The sequence below is a fragment of the Neoarius graeffei genome, chromosome 13 (assembly GCF_027579695.1).
Source record: "Neoarius graeffei isolate fNeoGra1 chromosome 13, fNeoGra1.pri, whole genome shotgun sequence".
Classification (NCBI taxonomy): Eukaryota; Metazoa; Chordata; class Actinopteri; order Siluriformes; family Ariidae; genus Neoarius; species Neoarius graeffei.
Genome location: NC_083581.1, coordinates 64060116 through 64080441, shown reverse-complemented (window position 1 = coordinate 64080441; position 20326 = coordinate 64060116). Strand labels below are relative to the sequence as shown.

The 20326-nt window shown below is 40.0% G+C and overlaps 1 protein-coding gene across 1 annotated transcript; it reads left to right on the top strand.

Moving 5' to 3' along the window:
• The first annotated feature begins 255 nt into the window (after positions 1–255).
• Positions 256–8457, top strand: LOC132895943 (RING finger protein 223-like). The gene is made up of 3 exons (XM_060936681.1): positions 256–671; positions 8180–8301; positions 8357–8457. Exons 1-3 carry the CDS (start codon positions 271–273, stop codon positions 8455–8457), a joined length of 624 nt encoding a protein of 207 aa, XP_060792664.1. The 5' UTR covers positions 256–270.
• Positions 8458–20326: the final 11869 nt, after the last annotated feature.

The following is a 20326-nucleotide window of genomic DNA, read 5'->3' as shown; positions in this document are numbered from 1 at the left end:
TATGTCCCAGATGTTATTTCATAGTTTTGATGTCTTCAATATTTTTCTACAATGTAGAAAAGAGTCAAAATACAGAAAAACCTATGAATGAGTAGGAGTGTCCAAACTTTTGACCAGTTCTGTAGATCTTTTAGAATTGTATAATTTATTTATTTACAATTTAATCAGAGACCAGTCTGAGACTTTTCATAATATGGCATTTTCATCTTTTTTTTTTTTTTTAGCCAGTCAGACATAAAGGAGGTGTGACTGGTAGGATGTACCTGTAAGATGGACCTGGGAGCGACTGTGTGGCACACCCAGATGACATTGGACACCGATGTGGAGAAAGGTCCCGAGCTGCAATGCTCCATCTGCTTCACCACATATGACAATGTCTTCAAAACACCCAAACAGCTGGACTGCACACATATGTTCTGTCTGGAGTGCTTCTCACACCTCATGGCCATCTCCATGGACCCTCAGAAGAGCAAAATCTCATGTCCCTTCTGCCGGCACCCTACCACCATCCCTAAAAATGGCCTGCCAGCTCTGACCACCAGTCATGAGGTTCTGTGTCGTCTTCCTATGCACCAGCAGCATGAGGAGCCTGTGTGGCTCGATGGGGACAAGCTGTGCTACAAGCAATCACTTAAGGCAGGCATGCCAACTTTCTGCATTGACATTGACATTATTTATTTATTGATTATTTATCGGGGCGGCACGGTGGTGTAGTGGTTAGCGCTGTCGCCTCACAGCAAGAAGGTCCTGGGTTCGAGCCCCGGGGCCGGCAAGGGCCTTTCTGTGTGGAGTTTGCATGTTCTCCCCGTGTCCGCGTGGGTTTCCTCCGGGTGCTCCGGTTTCCCCCACAGTCCAAAGACATGCAGCTTAGGTTAACTGGTGACTCTAAATTGACTGTAGGTGTGAATGTGAGTGTGAATGGTTGTCTGTGTCTATGTGTCAGCCCTGTGATGACCTGGCGACTTGTCCAGGGTGTACCCCGCCTTTCGCCCGTAGTCAGCTGGGATAGGCTCCAGCTTGCCTGCGACCCTGTAGAAGGATAAAGCGGCTAGAGATAATGAGATGAGATGATTATTTATCCTTTATTTAACCAGGGGAGTCATATTGAGACTATCGTCTCTTTTTCAAATGGTCCCTGGCCAATAAAGGCAACACTTTAAAATTTAAGTAAAAAATAGAGAAACCTGGCAGCACAGTGGTGTAGTGGTTAGCACCGTCGCCTCACAGCAAGAAGGTCCGGGTTCGAGCCCCGTGGCTGGCGAGGGCCTTTCTGTGTGGAGTTTGCATGTTCTCCCCGTGTCCGCGCGGGTTTCCTCTGGGTGCTCCGGTTTCCCCCACAGTCCAAAGACATGCAGGTTAGGTTAACTGGTGACTCTAAATTGAGCGTAGGTGTGAATGTGAGTGTGAATGGTTGTCTGTGTCTATGTGTCAGCCCTGTGATGACCTGGCGACTTGTCCAGGGTGTACCCCGCCTTTCACCCGTAGTCAGCTGGGATAGGCTCCAGCTTGCCTGCGACCCTGTAGAACAGGATAAAGCGGCTAGAGATGATGAGATAAGAATAGAGAAACCTCATCTACAAAAAGACAAATAGACCAACATCAAACAAAGCTAAACACACATAAACAGCAACAAACACCAATTAATACAGACATAAGAACACAAAAGCAGAGCGCACCATATTACACAAAAACACCACACAAATCACACCACATTACACAGCAACATAAAACACAACACCTAACAGAACAAAAATTAAATACAGTAAAGAACATATAACGCAAGAATACAACATACAACAACCAAGACATCATACAACAAACAGCATAAGAAACCACAAACGAAAAACAAAAGATCAGAACAGTAAACTACATACAATCACACTTATAGCTGAAGGCCTCTGAAACATACAATTTAAACTCATTAAGTGAGATAAAAGTGCTTAGCTTCAACTGTTTCTGCAGAGCATTCCAAGTTGAAGGAGCATTATAACGGAAGGCAGTTTTACCAAATTCAGATCGTACAGGAGGTGTAGTAAAAAGAATCAGACCTCAGATTGTACCTATTGTTTTCTATTTGAGAGAAGACTGATAAGAGGGCAACAATCCTATCACTGCCTTATAAATGAAAATAAGCCAGTGATGCTGTCTACAAACTAAGAGTGGAGGCCAACCTGATAAACTGTATAAACGACAGTGGTGTGTAGAATACTCAGCCTTAAAGTGCCATTCCACCATTGGATGTATTCTTTGGCATAAAATACAATATATTTTATGACAACATGACTAGACAGAGAAATCTTTTAGCTTCAAAATTATATATCAAACATAATTTTTTGACAACGACAAGTCACCTACCCTTTTAATTTCCGCGCGGTAGTGAAACGTGATGTCATCGGCAGGTTCCCCTTCTTGTGTACCACGTCACGTGTGACGTGGCACAGATTATCAGCAATGGCGGATAGAACGCGATTTCCACTTGTCGATTGCTGTGCCGATATTCACCATCGACCGTCTCCTTTGGGCATCACTTGCTATTTTCCTTCACTTCTTTTCCGAAGCTGACAATCGCGTTCTATCCGCCATTGCTGATAATCTGTGCCACGTCACACGTGATGTGGTACACAAGAAGGGGAACCTGCCGATGACATCACGTTTCACTACCGCACGGAAATTAAAAGGGTAGGTGACTTTGGTCGCAAAATTAATATACTTGTCGTTGTCAAAAAATTATGTTTGATATATCATTTTGAAGCTAAAAGATTTCTCTGTCTAGTCATGTTGTCATAAAATATATTGTATTTTATGCCAAAAAAATACATCCAATGGTGGAATGGCACTTTAATGGCAGAGCGCAAGGCAGAATGGTAAACAGAGTCCAGTGAGCGTAATACAGACTTTGCTGCATGCATATAAAGAATGTCTCCATAATCCACAACAGACAAAAAGGTAGCAGCCACTAGTTCCTTCCTTACTTTTAAATTAAAACAAGCCTTATTTCTATAAGAAAAACTTAACCCTTAACTTCTTTACCAAGTTCTCTACATGGAGTTTAAATGAGAGCTTTTCATCCAGTAAAAAACCCAGGTATTTATAATATGCTACTTTTTCAATTTCCTGACCATGTATTTATTTATTTATTTTATTTTATTTATTTGCACATGATAAAAGAAATTTACAAGATAAACATAAATGGAACAAAAATAGAAAACATGCTGGGGGAAGAAAAAAGCACAATGTCTTCCCCCATTTAAATTAACAAGTAATTAATACAAATTTAACAAATTAGAGAATAACTATATTAACAATAGTAAATAATAACAAATAATAACAAATATTAATAATAATAATAATAATAATAATATGATAACAAAATTATACATGGGCAGCACGGTGCTGTAGTGGTTAGCACCGTCGCCTCACAGCAAGAAGGTCCGGGTTCGAGCCCCGTGGCCGGCGAGGGCCTTTCTGTGAGGAGTTTGCATGTTCTCCCCGTGTCCGCGCGGGTTTCCTCCGGGTGCTCCGGTTTCTCCCACAGTCCAAAGACATGCAGGTTAGGTTAACTGGTGACTCTAAATTGACCGTAGGTGTGAATGTGAGTGTGAATGGTTGTCTGTGTCTATGTGTCAGCCCTGTGATGACCTGGCGACTTGTCCAGGGTGTACCCCGCCTTTCGCCCGTAGTCAGCTGGGATAGGCTCCAGCTTGCCTGCGACCCTGTAGAACAGGATAAAGCGGCTAGAGATAATGAGATGAGATGAGAAATTATACATTAAACTGTAACTGGTATCATAACTGAAATAAACAAATATAAACAAAATGTCAATTGCAGATAACAAAATACAAGTTAATGAGTGAAAATAAGAAACTGATAAAATGTAACCTACTGTAGGATCTATACATAAAGTAAAAAAGTGTAATTGATTGATTTCAAATGGTGAATAAATATTGTACTAATAACAGAAGCCTGGTGCATGGTGTAGTGTAATATTTTACAATTTGATCCAAGACTGAACTTTACTTAAAGGTCCCATGACATGAAATTTTCACTTTCTGAGGTTTTTTAACGTTAAAATGAGTTCCTCTGACCTTCTTAAGTCACCCCAGTGGCTAGAAATTTCATAATGTGTAAACCAAACTATGCCCAACATTTGAGAATGGTGCGTCAAAACGGCGCGTTGATAAGCTCTTCCCTTTACTACGCCAGCAAGGGAGATGATCCCCACGCCCCCCCCCCCCCCCCCCCCCGGATTCCCACCCACTGTATGGATTGCCCCGCCCAGTTGTAGTGAGGAGACCATAGAGGACACAACAAAATGGCATCACCTAAGCGAGCGAAACATGGAAGTTGCGCTGTACATGGATGTGACAATGCAGAAAAGAGTCTGTTTTTACTGCTGACGGGAGAGCCCCTGAAGACGCAGTGGCTTAATTTTATTTACTTCAATAATACGCCGTCGAGTCTATCTAAGACGGTGTATGTTTGTCGGAAGCATTTTCCTGAGGAATGTTTCCACAACTTGGGACAGTACAGGGCAGGTTTTGCACATCAACTGTCACTGAAGCCTGGGTCCGTACCAAGCATCCCTGCCGCATCAGCCACAAACACAGAACAAGTAAGTGTATAACTGGTCGTTTTGCCATGTTTTAAAATCGGTGCGTTAGCCTAGCAATGGCTACATTAGCTGTGCAGCTAACCGCTTCCTGCAGTTAGCCAGGTAATCTGCGCTACAAAACTAAAGAGCATGCAGCATGCTCTGTTAAACAGAGTTTAGTCTGGAAATTGACTGTAACTTATGAGCTTATGTTTGACTATTGCTCCGCAATGCATGTCTTCTGTTGGATAAGCGCTATGTTGCTGTAGTTGCTGCTTCTATCCTCTTTGGTTATGGAGTGCATGTTCAAGCCTAGGGTATTATACGTTCGTAAACTACCACTCCGAACACTCTCACTCTCTGTTCTCTGTGTCACGTTGAGTTTACGAAAGGAGTCCGAGGGAGAACGGGGTTTTGTCTTAGCAGCGTGGCTACAGGCGCTGATAGCAGCGAGTATGTGTGTGCGCAGCTTGGTCAAGCCCCTCCCCCTCCCCCCATGGCCCGCCCCCACCCTCTACCCTTCCCCGCCTCCATGCTTCTCATTAGCAAAACGACGCACTGGGAAAAGCGCTGAAATGGGGCTTTCTCCCAGGAGGCTATATTTACGTGCCGAGGGTTCATTTCGAGAAAAGCTGCGGATATAACATCCAGAAGCCTCCACGAGCCCGTTTAAAGCATCAACAAACCACCATGCCATGGGACCTTTAAAGATAAAGGTCAAGTGTGGCTGGGGAATGAGAATAGGTGGTTTTTAAGGTTACGTTTAAAACTAATCATGGATGTAAAACTTTTAAGGTGGAGGGGGAGGTTATTCCATTCAATTACACATTTGTATTGAACACTCTTTTGACCTAGGGATGTTCGCACTAGGGGGATGTGTAGTTGGTCGCTTTGTCGAGTTTGGTAAGCATGAAATTGAGAATTAATATTTAAAAAACTATCAAACGTGTCTGGAAGAGAATTTCTAAGAAATTGGAAAGTGAAGATATTTAGCTGGTCTATTGATATCAATAATATTTAAAATCTTAAGCTTCATAAATAGAGGTAAAGAATGAGCATAAAAAACTGGATCTGGTGGCCATACGAACAAATCTTTTTTGGAGTAGTATTAGGGGCTGTAGTGTAGTTTTGTAGGCACATCCCCATACAATATTTCTGTAGGTCAGATATGAGTATATTAAGCTATTATATATGGTGATAATGGTTTGTTGAGTAAGAAGATGTTTGATTTTCCCATAAGTTCAATAATTTTAGACATTTTATTACATAACATGGCTATATGTGGTTTCCAGGTCAGTTTGTCATCTATTATTACGCCTAAGAATTTAGCTTGACACTCTTGAGAAAGGGGCATACTTTTTATTAAGATTTTTGCGTTATTTCTATTGTAGGTTTTATTTTTATTACATAAAATAAGGAAGTTTTTTTTTTTGGCATTGACCGATAATTTGTTAGCCTCGAACCAGATAACTTTTTCTAATTCTTGATTAGCTAGTTTTATTAAAGTTTGAGTGTGAAAGGAAAAGATTGGAGTCATCTGCAAATAAGATAAAGATGATGATTGTGGAAGCTTGTGCAAGGTCATTGATGTAAATTAGAAATAGTAAAGATCCTAAAATTGATCCCTGTGGTACTCTGCATTGTACTGTTTTAATTGTAGATTTAGTGTTGTTAATTGTTACATATTGTTGTCTGTCAGATAAATAAGAAGATAACCATTTTAATGCAGAGTCATTTATGCTATATTGTTTTAGTTTGCTTAGTAGAATAGAATGATTTACTGTGTCGAATGCTTTAGATAAATCAAGAAAAATTCCTATGGTGTACTCTTTGTTGTTTATAGCTGAGGAAATTTTGTCCATTAACTGAATCATTGCCATAGAGGTGGAATAGCCCTTTCTGAAGCCATATTGGTGTTTGTATAGGATGTTATTATGATCTAAATGTTTCAGAAGACGGTTATATATTAGTTTTTCGAGAACTTTAGATATACAGGGGAGGACAGATATGGGTCGATAATTGTTGATATTAAGTGGATCACTGCTTTTAAAGATGGGAGTTACCTTTGCAACTTTTAGTGAGTGAGGAACAACTCCATTTTGCAAGGAAAGAGTAAGAGTGTGTAAGAGGGGCAATGATATGGGGCAGGGAAAGTTTTAGAACTTTAGCGCTTATTTCATCATGCCCAGCAGCTGAATCTTTTAGGTTTTTGACGATGCCTGTGATTTTGGCATTAGTTGGTGGTATAAAGGTCGATAAATTAGATTCTACTTGTAAGGTAATGTAGTTCAGAGGGTCCTGCGGTCCTTTTTGTATTTTGCTTTCTAGTGAAGCCCCAATATTGACAAAAAAATCATTGAAGTCATCACATAATTCTTCTTTATTTTCGATAGTTTTATTTCCAATTTGAATTTTGTTTGGACCGGGTGTTTTTATTTTGTCATGATTTAAGGCGTCATTTATCATTCTCCATGTTTGTTTTATATTAGAAGCGGCTTCAGTAAACTTTCTGTGATAGTATTCTTTCTTTGCAGTTCTAAGGAGATGATTTAGCTGATTTCGGTACTTTTTGTAGACACTGTGGTTAAGGGGTCTAGGGTTCTTGACGTACTTAAGCATAAAGTTTGTTTTTTTCTGCGTATTGATTTTAATATTCCGCTACTTAACCAAGGTTTTTTCCGAGAATGGTTGAAAATTTTTGCGTTTTTCTTAGGAAAACATTTTTCATATAAAGATCCGTACGTTTCAAGAAACTGATTGTAAGCTTTCTCTGTGTCCACCTCGGTAAGTATGTTGTCCCAAACAATACCTGATAGGGATTCTGTAAATTTCTGAATGTTTGTCATGTTAATGAGATGGTAAGATATTTTGTCTGTCTTCCTAGTTGGTTCCACTAAATCAGATATAAGGAATATCGGAAAGTGATCCGATATATCTGTTACCATAATCCCAACTGTGTAGTCGATGTTAAGTGTGTTTGTGTACATGTTATCAATTAGGGTAGCAGAGTGTGGGGTAATCCTGGTAGGCTTGTATACATGTAGAGTGACAATTTGAGGTAAATCCTGCATGTTACTAGAGTGAATAAACAGCATATATTTTGGGGTTTTTTTTAGAATTAAGCACCAGTTTTAATTTCAATAGATTCTTTTATATTGTGAAAGCATCCTGCATTTTCTTTAGTGCCTCATGTGGAGATCTGGCAGTACTGTATATAATTGTATCGTCTGCATATAAGTGTATAGCTGCATCTACATTTATACAAATATCATTTATGTAGATTGTGAACAACAGAAGCCCTAATATGGAGCCTTGAGGGACTCCAACTATTAGTTCTGCCTCCCCTGACATAATGCCTTCACATGTGACACACTGATATCTGCTAGACAGATAGTTTTTAAACCACTCAATAGCATTAACAGACATCCCACATTTAGACAGACAATGTAACAAAATTGTGTGGTCAACCGTATCAAAAGCTTTTGAAAGATCAACAAATAATGCTGCACATGACTCTTTATAATCAATAGCACTGACAATATCATCAACTACCAGTAGGCGTGGTGCAGGTGCCAGTAGGTGTGGCGCAGGTGCCAGTAGGCATGGCGCAGGTACTCCACCTCAGAGGCGCTCCAGGGCAGGCCGGATGTTAAGATGCACTCAGGAGAAGGTGCTGTGGTTAATTGCAATTGTGGTGGTGGTAGTATCAGGTGTGTTGTTGACACTGCGGTGTGTCAACAACACACCGCAGTGTCATCCTCACAGACTCGCAGACTCACATCCTCACAGACTCGCAGTACTGCTGGTTCATTATCCCACACTCCGACAACATCACCTCTGCTCCGCGAATACTGACGCAGCCATAACTGAGACAGACAGACACACGCACACACGAGGTTCATCTCACATTCCTGAGCTCTGTACACGCAGCAATGATGGGCAAGACACAAACCTGATTAGAAACTGAGAATGGGCTTGAAACCTGAATCCAAAAGCATCGGTGTGACATCTCAATTCAGCATCTTATTAGTGTTCTTTTTTTTTTTTTTAGTTCAAAACACTGTCAGAAATGTACTGGCTATTCATTCGTTCATTTTCAGCAACCATTTTATCTTGGTCAGGGTTGTGGTGGATGCAGAGCCGATCCCAGAGACACTGAACATGAGGTGCGAATACTGGATGGGACACCGATCCATCACCAGCACCACACGGCACCACACATTTTCACATCTAGGGACAATTTAGCATCACCAATCCATCTACTGGGTTGTTTTGGGAGGTACCATATGAAGAAACCAGAGCACCCAGAGGAAACCCAAGCAGGCACAGGAAGAACATGAAACACTCCATACAGACAGTGATCAGACACAGGTCTAATACTGTGTTCATTTTCAGCACTTTCTCAAAGTATTTGTATTTTTCCACATCCAAATCATAATTGTAGAAAAGAATATGAATTAGTTTGTGCTTCATTCCAAGTCTGGCTGGCTATTTTTTTTAAGATCCAATGCCAGATTTAAAGGTAGACTGCCTTTCAGGTTTTTCAAGTGGAGGTCATTTTCCCGACACCCAATTATTTTTGTTTGGTGGACAGAAAGCTACTAAATTCGAATCACAGACTTCCAATTTTATTAGGTTTTTTATATATAGAACAATTAATGAATTTAAGGCTACATGGCCCGAAATTCTCTGCTATTTTTTCCTGCTTCACCATGACCCAATTCAAGATACTACATCGTGTATCACATGGTGGGCTTTCCCTGTTCACTCAAGGCATTGTGGGATACAAGTTTGAAACAGCAGAGAAAAATGGCAGACGTGAGTGTGTGAATGAAACGTGAAAGACCGACTACAATAACAGAAAGCGAGAAGAAAAGACATTATGTTATATACGAAGGACAGGAAATGCAGGACCAAACTAATAAATATCGGCGGTCAGCAAGCACCTCGGTGTGATCAGCTGTTTGTTTAGCGACAGAATAATATAACTGTCAGTGCACGGTCAAAGGTAAACCTGCGCATGCGCACACGCACTTCCTCTGTCTGCTTGACTGCGCAAAGCGAGCGATTACATGCACATTATTTGCTCCCCTCAAATTAAATAACTTTCCAGCCACAGAATGGCCGGATATTTTGTGAGGTATTACAGAAATAAACATACAGTGGTGCTTGAAAGTTTGTGAACCTTTTAGAATTTGCTATATTTCTGCATAAATATGACCTAAAACATCATCAGATTTTCACACAAGTCCTAAAAGTAGATAAAGAGAACCCAGTGAAACAAATGAGACAAAAATATTATATTTGCTCATTTATTTATTAAGGAAAATGATCTAATATTACATATCTGTGAGTGGCAAAAGTATGTGAACCTCTAGGATTAGCAGTTAATTTGAAGGTGAAATTAGAGTCAGGTGTTTTCAATCAATGGGATGACAATCAGGTGTGAGTGGGCACCCTGTTCTATTTAAAGAACAGGGATGTATCAAAGTCTGATCTTCACAACACATGTTTGTGGAAGTGTATCTTGGCATGAACAAAGGAGATTTCTGAGGACCTCAGAAAAAGCATTGTTGATGCTCATCAGGCTGGAAAAGGTTACAAAACCATCTCTAAAGAGTTTGTACTCCACCAATCCACAGTCAGACAGATTGTGTACAAATGGAAGAAATTCAAGACCATTGTTACCCTCCCCAGGAGTGGTTGACCAACAAAGATCACTCCAAGAGCAAGGCGTGTAATAGTTGGCGAGGTCACAAAGGACCCCAGGGTAACTTCTAAGCAACTGAAGGCCTCTCTCACATTGGCTAATGTTAATGTTCATGAGTCCACCATCAGGAGAACACTGAACAACAGTGGTGTGCATGGCAGGGTTGCAAGGAGAAAGTCACTGCTCTCCAAAAAGAACATTGCTGCTCGTCTGTAGTTTACAAAAGATCATGTGGACAAGCCAGAAGGCTATTGGAAAAATGTTTTGTGGATGGATGAGACCAAAATAGAACTTTTTGGTTTAAATGAGAAGTGTTATGTTTGGAGAAAGGAAAACACTGCATTTCAGCATAAGAACCTTATGCCATCTGTGAAACATGGTGGTGGTAGAATCATGGTTTGGGCCTGTTTTGCTGCATCTGGGCCAGGACGGCTTGCCATCATTGATGGAACAATGAATTCTGAATTATACCAGTGAATTCTAAAGAAAAATGTCAGGACATCTGTCCATGAACTGAATCTCAAGAGAAGGTGGGTCATGCAGCAAGACAATGACCCTAAGCACACAAGTCGTTCTACCAAAGAATGGTTAAAGAAGAATAAAGTTAATGTTTTGGAATGGCCATGTCAAAGTCCTGACCTTAATCCAATCGAAATGTTGAGGAAGGACCTGAAGCGAGCAGTTCATGTGAGGAAACCCACCAACATCCCAGAGTTGAAGCTGTTCTGTACGGAGGAATGGGCTAAAATTCCTCCAAGCCGGTGTGCAGGACTGATCAACAGTTACCAGAAACGTTTAGTTGCAGTTATTGCTGCACAAGGGGGTCACACCAGATACTGAAAGCAAAGGTTCACATACTTTTGCCACTCACAGATATGTAATTTTGGATCATTTTCCTCAATAATAAATGACCAAGTATGATATTTTTGTCTCATTTGTTTAACTGGGTTCTCTTTATCTACTTTTAGGACTTGTGTGAAAGTCTGATGATGTTTTAGGTCGTATTTATGCAGAAATATAGAAAATTCTAAAGGGTTCACAAACTTTCAAGCACCACTGTATATCACAATGACCAGATTTCAGTGGGAACTAAATTTCACTGATTTTATGAAATCGAAAGGCCGTCCAGCTTAATAAAAAATAATAATTATATATATATATATATATAAATTGTTTATTCAAATGTTGATCTCTGAACAGTATTCAAAGTGAGTCTTTACTTTGAATACGAAACATCTCATGCCAAAATCCATTAAAAGGTTATATTAACTTTTATCCTTTTTTTTATCCTTCTGCAAATTTTCTATACGTACACTAATATTTCTATAGTTGTGTATAATTTTATATGCATTATATATGGTGTATTTGATCAACTTGTATTATGGACTACATCAGTTTTTTTGTTTACAAAAGAGTAAACGCTGAATAAACCCCAACACTTGAAGGAAGAGTGTATATGATTGATTGACATTATGACACACACACACAAAGCTGAAGTGTTTGTAAAGATGAATTGTCTGCCCCTTCCTCCCAGGCATTTTAACATCCACAAGAAGCCAATTAATGTACTTCATTTCAAAGCCTTTGTCGAAAACGAGGTTAAAAGTAAAAGAAGTGAAACGGTATCCAGCTCCTGCATGTAGTCTCAGATAATGCACAAGTATGCCCACTGGGAAACTGAGGAAGCGTCAACATGAGCAGCTGTCAAACATAGCTGTCTATATGAGAAAGTGGCTGGATATGATGGTAGGGTTTCCAGTGAGCACCAAGGTGTTGAGATGATCCGAAGCTTTAGAGAGCACAATATTCGAACACCGTGTCTATGAGCATTAATCATTACAGACATTATGCAAAACTTGTCTTTTTAGTACATGATTTTAGTAAAATTCCCCAACCTCACACTCAGGATGTAACACAATGCCACTATCTGTATCTTCGTCCTCAAAATGTTTGCATATGAATCAGAAGTGGGTGTGGTTTATACTGGATTTTGTTTATATGAACCCGACCACTATTTCCTGGAACCATGGAAAACACCTTGCTCTGTTCATTTATGAATTAGAACAACAAATAACAATTTGCACATTTGTTCAAAACTTTCTGACAAGCTTCCTACCTTATTATGACTGAGTAAGCAAGCCAACTGCACTCACCTCCCACTTTATTAAGAACACCCTTACACTTGCTGTTTGATGCAGTTCTGTCATCAGCCAATCCCTTGACATCAGCACAATGAGGATGGGTTCCCTTTTGAGTCTGGTTCCTCTCGAGGTTTCTTCCTCATTTCGTCTGAGGGAGTTTTTCCTTGCCACCGTCGCCACAGGCTTGCTCATTGGGGATAGATTAGGGATAAAATTAGCTCATGTTTAGTCATTCAAATTCTGTAAAGCTGCTTTGCGACAATGTCTATTGTTAAAAGCGCTATAGAAATCAAATCAAATCAAATCAAGTTTATTTGTATAGCGCTTTTAACAATAAACATTGTTGCAAAGCAGCTTTACAGAATTTGAACGACTTGAAACATGAGCTAATTTTATCCCTAATCTATCCCCAATGAGCAAGCCTGTGGCGACGGTGGCAAGGAAAAACTCCCTCAGACGGCATGAGGAAGAAACCTCGAGAGGAACCAGACTCAAAAGGGAACCCATCCTCATTTGGGCAACAACAGACAGCCTGACTATAATATTAACAGTTTTAACAGGTATAACCCTCAACTGTCCTCATGGGGCCGTCCTTCACAGGAGCGGTGCGATAAAACTCCGACCAGACACAGGGCACCAGGATGGATCAAGCAGGTCCGAGGGGCAGAAGAGGCCAGCATCTCAATCCCAGGATCAACATGTAACTCAGAGGGACAGATTGGGGGGGGGGGGGGGGGGGGGGAAGAAAACACGTTGTTAGGTATGCCCTAAAATGACAAGTATTAAATCTAATGACAAGTATTAAATCTTAAGAACCTAAATCTAAAGAAATAAACTTGACTTGACAATGCATAAAATCATGCAGATACAAATCAAGAGCTTCGGTTGATGTTCACTTCAAACATCAGAATGGGGAAAAATTGTGATCTCAAAGTGTGCCTTTCTTTCGCTGTGGCATGGGTGTTGGTTTGAGCCAGATGGACTGCTGGTTTGAGTATTTCAGAAACTGCTGATCTCCTGGGGTTTTCACACACAACAGAGAGAGGTCAGAGGAAAATGACCAGATTGGTGCGAGCTGCCGGCAACTCATACAGTGGATATAAAAAGTGTACACACCCCGTTAAAATTATATATTTTTTTACATCAGAAAAACCTATGAGACCACAATAAATAATTTCAAAACTTTTTCTACCTTTAATGTGACCTATAACCTGTACAATTCAATTGAAAAACAAACAAATCTGTTGGGGGGGGGACAAAAAAAAGTACAATAAGCTGGTTGCATACAGTAAGTGTGCACACCCTTAAACTAATATTTTGTTGAAGCACCTTTTGATTTAATTACAGCATTCAGTCTTTTGGGGTTCACACCTACCATCAGTTAAAATGACTCTGATTAATCCCAAATAAAGTTCAGACATTTACTCAGTTGCATCCTCCAGCAAAAGCCAGGGTTCACAGAGAGCTTACAGAGCGTCAAAGGGATCTCATTGTTGAAAGGTATCAGTCAGGAGAAGGGTGCAAAAACATTTCCATGGTATTAGATATACCATGGAGCACAGTGAAGACAGTCATCAAGAAGTGGAGAAAATATGGGACAAGAGTGACATTACCGAGAACTGGACGTCCCTCCAAAATTGATGAAAAGACGAGGAAAACTGGTCAGGGAGGCTGCCAAGAGGCCTACAGCAACACTGAAGGAGCTGCAGGAATTTCTGGCAAGTACTGGTTGTGTACTACAGTGCCTTGAAAAAGTATTCATACCCCTTTAACTTTTTCACATTTTTCCACCTTACAACCACCAACTTAAAAGTTTTTTTATTGAGATTTTATGTGATAGACCAACACAGAGTAGCACATAATTGTGAAATGAAACGAAAATTATAAATGGTCTTCAAAATTTTGAACAAATAAAAATCTGAAAAATATGGTGTGCATTAGTATTCAGCCCCCCTGCATCAATACTTTGTAGAGCCACCTTTTGCTGCAATTACAGCTGCAAGTCTTTTGTGGTATGTCTCTACCAGCTTTGCACATCTAGACACTGAAATTTTTGCCCATTCTTCTTTGCAAAATAGCTCAAGCTCAGCCAGATTGGATGGAGAGCATCTGTGAACAGCAATTTTCAAGTCTTGCCACAGATGCTCAATGGGATTTAGGTCTGGACTTTGACTGGGCCATTCTAACACATGAATATTCTTTGATCTAAACCATTCCATTGTAGCTCTGGCTGTATGTTTAGGGTCATTGTCTTGCTGGAAGGTGAATCTCCTTCCCAGTCTCAAGTCTTTTGCAGCCTCCAACAGGTTTTCTTCCAGGATTGCCCTGTATTTAGCTCCATCCATCTTCCCATCAACTCTGACCAGCTTCCCTGTCCCTGCTGAAGAAAAGCATCCCCATAGCATGATGCTGCCACCACCATGTTTCACAGTGGGGATGGTGTGTGCAGGGTGATGAGCAGTGTTAGTTTTCCGCCACACATAGTGCTTTGCATTTAGGCCACAAAGTTCAACTTTGGTCTCATCTGACCAAAGCACCTTCTTCCACATGTTTGCTGTGTCCCCTACATGGCTTCTTATGCCTGTCTTTCAACAATGGCTTTCTTCTTGCCACTCTTCCAAAAAGGCCAGATTTGTGGAGTGTACGACTTATAGTTGTCCTGTGCACAGATTCTCCCACCTGAGCTGTGGATTTCTGCAGCTCCTCCAGAGTGATCATGGGCCTCTTCGCTGCTTTTCTGACCAGTGATCTCCTTGCTCCCTCTGTCAGTTTAGGTGGACTGCCAAGTCTTGGTAAGTTTGCAGTTGTGCCATACTTTTTCCATTTTTGAATGATGGATTGAACAGTGCTTCTTGAGATGTTCAGAGCTTGGGATATTTTTTTATAACCTAACCCTGCTTTAAACTTATCCAGAACTTTATCCCTGACCTGTCTGGTGAGTTCTTTGGTCTTCATGATGCTGTTTGTTCTTCAGTGTTCTCTAACAAACCACTGAGGCCTTCACAGAACAAGTGTATTTATGCTGAGAGTAAATTACACACAGTAGGACTCTATGAACTAATTAGATGACTTCTGAAGGCAATTGATTGCACTGGATTGTATTTAGAGGTATCAGAGTACAGGGGGCTGAATACTAATGCACACCACATTTTTCAGATTTTTATTTGTTTAAAATTTTGAAGCCCATTTACCATTTTCGTTTCACTTCACAATTATGTGCTATTCTGTGTTGGTCTATCACATAAAATCTCAATAAAAAACTTTTAAGTTCGTGGTTGTAAGGTGGAAAAATGTGAAAAAGTTAAAGGGGTATGAATACTTTTTCAAGTCACTGTACATGTGACAACAATCTCCCGTATTCTCCATATGTCTGGACTATGAGGTATGGTCAAAGAAAAACATCCAGGTCTGGCTAAATTTTGAAAAAAAAAAAAACATCAACTCTCCCAAAAGTGTGTGGGAAAATGTATTATGGTCTGATGAAACCAAGGTTGAACTTTTTGGCCACAATTCCCAAAGGTATGTTAGGCACAAAAACAACACTGTGCATCACCAAAAGAACACCATACCCACGGTGAAGCATGGTGGTGGCAGCATCATGTTTTGGGGTTGTTTTTCTTCAGCTGGAACAGGGGCTTTAGTCAAGGTGGAGGGAATTATGAACAGCTCTAAATACCAGTCAATTTTGGCCCAAAACCTTCAGGTGTCTGCTAGAAAGCCGAAGATGAAGAGGAATTTCATCTTTCAGCATGACAATGACCCTAAGCATATACTGAAATCAACAAAAGAATGGCTTCACCAGAAGAAAATTAAAAGTTTTGGAATGGCCCAGCCAGAGCCCAGACCTAAATCCAATTGAAAATCTGTGGGGTGACCTGAAGAGGGCTGTGCACAAGAGATGCCCTCGCAATCTGACAGATTCGGACCGCTTTTGCAAGGAAGAGTGGGCAAATATTGCCAAGTCTAGATGTGGCAGGCTGATAGACTCCGACCCAAAAAGACTGAATGCTATAATTAAATCAAAAAGTGCTTCAACAAAGTATCAGTTTAAGGGTGTGCACACTTATGCAACCAGCTCATTGTACTTTTTTTATTTTTTTATGTTTTTCCCCCTAACAGATTTGTTTTTCAGTTGAATTGTACAGGTTATAGGTCACATTAAAGGTGGAAAAAGTTTTGAAATTATTTATCGTGGTCTCATTTTTTAATTTAATTTTATCATTTTAACGGGGTGTGTACACTTTTTATATCCACTGTAGCAACTCTTTACAACTGTGGTGAACAGAAAAGCATCTCAGCATGCAACAGCAGAAGACCACATTGGGTTCCACTCCTGCCAGTCAAGAACAAGAATCTTAGACTCAAGAACAAGTTCCTATGAAATTGCCTGGTGAGAGTATGTTTCAAAGCTACAATGCATTTCACATATTTTATTTTTTTGTACAATTGACATTAATAATTTTTTGTCAGATTTACTTTTAGTTTTTGTTTTTCTTACAGTGCAGAAAGATCATAAAAGTTTGGACACACTATCAGAATCTGCTACAAAAAGTCAAAATGGTGCCCTTTAAGCATCATTTCATTATAATGCCCATATGATTTTCTCATTAAGTACGTTTCTTTTGCTTGTACAAAAATATGGTTTTATTTTGTAGTTCAGTAAGGTAATGTTTAGGCTGGAATATTGGAGTAAACGAACGTATGTACACTACCGTTCAAAAGTTTGGGGTCACCCAGACAATTTTGTGTTTTCCATGAAAAGTCACACTTTTATTTACCACCATAAGTTGTCAAATGAATAGAAAATATAGTCAAGACATTTTTCTGGCCATTTTGAGCATTTAATCGACCCCACAAATGTGATGCTCCAGAAACTCAATCTGCTCAAAGGAAGGTCAGTTTTATAGCTTCTCTAAAGAGCTCAACTGTTTTCAGCTGTGCTAACATGATTGTACAAGGGTTTTCTAATCATCCATTAGCCTTCTGAGGCAATGAGCAAACACATTGTACCATTAGAACACTGGAGTGAGAGTTGCTGGAAATGGGCCTCTATACACCTATGGAGATATTGCACCAAAAACCAGACATTTGCAGCTAGAATAGTCATTTACCACATTAGCAATGTATAGAGTGGATTTCTGATTAGTTTAAAGTGATCTTCATCGAAAAGAACAGTGCCTTTCTTTCAAAAATAAGGAAATTTCAAAGTGACCCCAAAATTTTGAACGGTAGTGTACGTACGTCCGGTCGGTTGGTCGGTGACTGACTGACTCACCCTGTGAACAGGGTTACCAGGTTAAGTGCATAAATGTTCTCATAGTGCAGATACTGCAAATCAAAAATGTGCACACACACACACACACACACACACACACACACTAATACCACTGTTAACTTCTTTCACATACAAGGAAGAAGAAAAAGAAAGAAATATATAATTACCTTTTACTAAGCCTGAACATTTTAGGCGAGGTTCAGGCCGGCTGTGCATCTTGTGAGTAGCATTTTGAATGGAATTGTGAAACCTGGGAACCATCCCGCCCCCACCAAATTTCCCTTTCAAGCTTCACATAAAAGCCTCACTCTTGCACAATTCCTTTGTTTCGACTTGTAGGATCCCAGTTATGCTGCACACACCACGTCCGAAGGTTATTGGTTTTTTTTTTTTTAAATCTTCCAAGAAAATAAACACAAAAGCAAAACAAAACAACCACATCAAAAAAAAAATCAAATAATAGATCTACTATTTGTATATCTGTATTTGTTCATGACATACAGTGGTGCTTAAAAGTTTGTGAACCCTTTAGAATTTTCTATATTTCTGCATAAATATGACCTAAAACATCATCAGATTTTCACACAAGTCCTAAAAGTAGATAAAGAGAACCCAGTTAAACAAATGAGACAAAATATTATACTTGGTCATTCATTTATTGAGGCAAATGATCCAATATTACATATCTGTGAGTGGCAAAAGTATGTGAACCTTTGCTTTCAGTATCTGGTGTGACCCCCTTGTGCAGCAATAACTGCAACTAAACATTTCCAATAACTGTTGATCAGTCCTGCACACCGGCTTGGAGGAATTTTAGCCCATTCCTCCGTACAGAACAGATTCAACTCTGGGATGTTGGTGGGTTTCCTCACATGAACTGCTCGCTTCAGGTCCTTCCACAACATTTCAATTGGATTAAGGTCAGGACTTTGACATGGCCATTCCAAAACATTAACTTTATTCTTCTTTAACCATTCTTTGGTAGAACGACTTGTGTGCTTAGGGTCGTTGTCTTGCTGCATGACCCACCTTCTCTTGAGATTCAGTTCATGGACAGATGTCCTGACATTTTCCTTTAGAATTCGCTGGTATAATTCAGAATTCATTGTTCCATCAATGATGGCAAGCTGTCCTGGCCCAGATGCAGCAAAACAGGCCCAAACCATGATACTACCACCACCATGTTTCACAGATGGGATAAGGTTCTTTTGCTGGAATGCAGTGTTTTCCTTTCTCCAAACATAACGCTTCTCATTTAAACCAAAAAGTTCTATTTTGGTCTCATCCGTCCACAAAACATTTTTCCAATAGCCTTCTGGCTTGTCCACGTGATCTTTAGCAAACTGCAGATGAGCAGCAATGTTCTTTTTGGAGAGCAGTGGCTTTCTCCTTGTAACCCTGCCATGCACACCATTGTTGTTCAGTGTTCTCCTGATGGTGGACTCATGAATATTAACATTAGCCAATGTGAGAGAGGCCTTCAGTTGCTTAGAAGTTACCCTGGGGTCCTTTGTGACCTCGATGACTATTACACACCTTGTTCTTGGAGTGATCTTTGTTGGTCGACCACTCCTGGGGAGGGTAACAATGGTCTTGAATTTCCTCCATTTGTACACAATCTGTCTGACCATGGATTGGTGGAGTCCAAACTCTTTAGAGATGGTTTTGTAACCTTTTCCAGCCTGATGAGCATCAACAACGCTTTTCCTGAGGTCCTCAGAAATCTCCTTTGTTTGTGCCATGATACACTTCCACAAACATGTGTTGTGAAGATCAGACTTTGATAGATCCCTGTTCTTTAAATAAAACAGAGTGCCCACTCACACCTGATTGTCATCCCATTGATTGAAAACACCTGACTCTAATTTCACCTTCAAATTAACTGCTAATCCCAGAGGTTCACATACTTTTGCCACTCACAGATATGTAATATTGGATCATTTTCCTCAATAAATAAATGACCAAGTATAATATTTTTGTCTCATTTGTTTAACTGGGTTCTCTTTATCTACTTTTAGGACTTGTGTGAAAATCTGATGATGTTTTAGGTCATATTGATGCAGAAATATAGAAAATTCTAAAGGGTTCACAAACTTTCAAGCACGACTGTATTTGTTCAATCTGAGGAATGTAATCTCTATCTTACACACACACGCACACCCCTTCTGATGTTGCATGAAATACAATTGCACATCGGAGCTGTTTTGATACTTGCCTGTCACATAGTCAACACTAATGCCAGATCCACACTACAGGATAATCAGATTAATTTTCAGCCCATTTTGTCAGTCCTGATAATCACAAAATATCCCAAATTTAGGCTAAACTATTACCTTTCCATATTAGTCTATAGTGTGGGGCATTTGTAATCTAATCTCAACCCCTCTGATCTACTTACAATCAGCTATAACAGTAACACTGACAGGTAACTTGAATAACAATGATTAACTCATTACAATGGCACCTGTCGAGGTGTGGGATATATTAGGCAGCAAGAGAACAGACAGTTCTCAAAGTTGATGTGTTGGAAGCAGGAAAAATGGCCAAGCATAAGGATCTGAGTGACTTTGACAAGGGCCAAATTGTGATGGCTAGATGACAGGGTCTGA

Excerpts from the sequence above, each read along its gene's own strand:
- LOC132895943 (XM_060936681.1), top strand. The coding sequence starts at position 271 with ATGGACCTGGGAGCGACTGTGTGGCACACCCAGATGACATTGGACACC. Across the intron at positions 672-8,179 it reads TTCTGCATTGACATTGACAT|AGGTGCCAGTAGGCATGGCG; the intron begins TATTTATTTATT and ends TAGGTGTGGCGC. Across the intron at positions 8,302-8,356 it reads TGTGGTGGTGGTAGTATCAG|ACTCGCAGACTCACATCCTC; the intron begins GTGTGTTGTTGA and ends TCATCCTCACAG.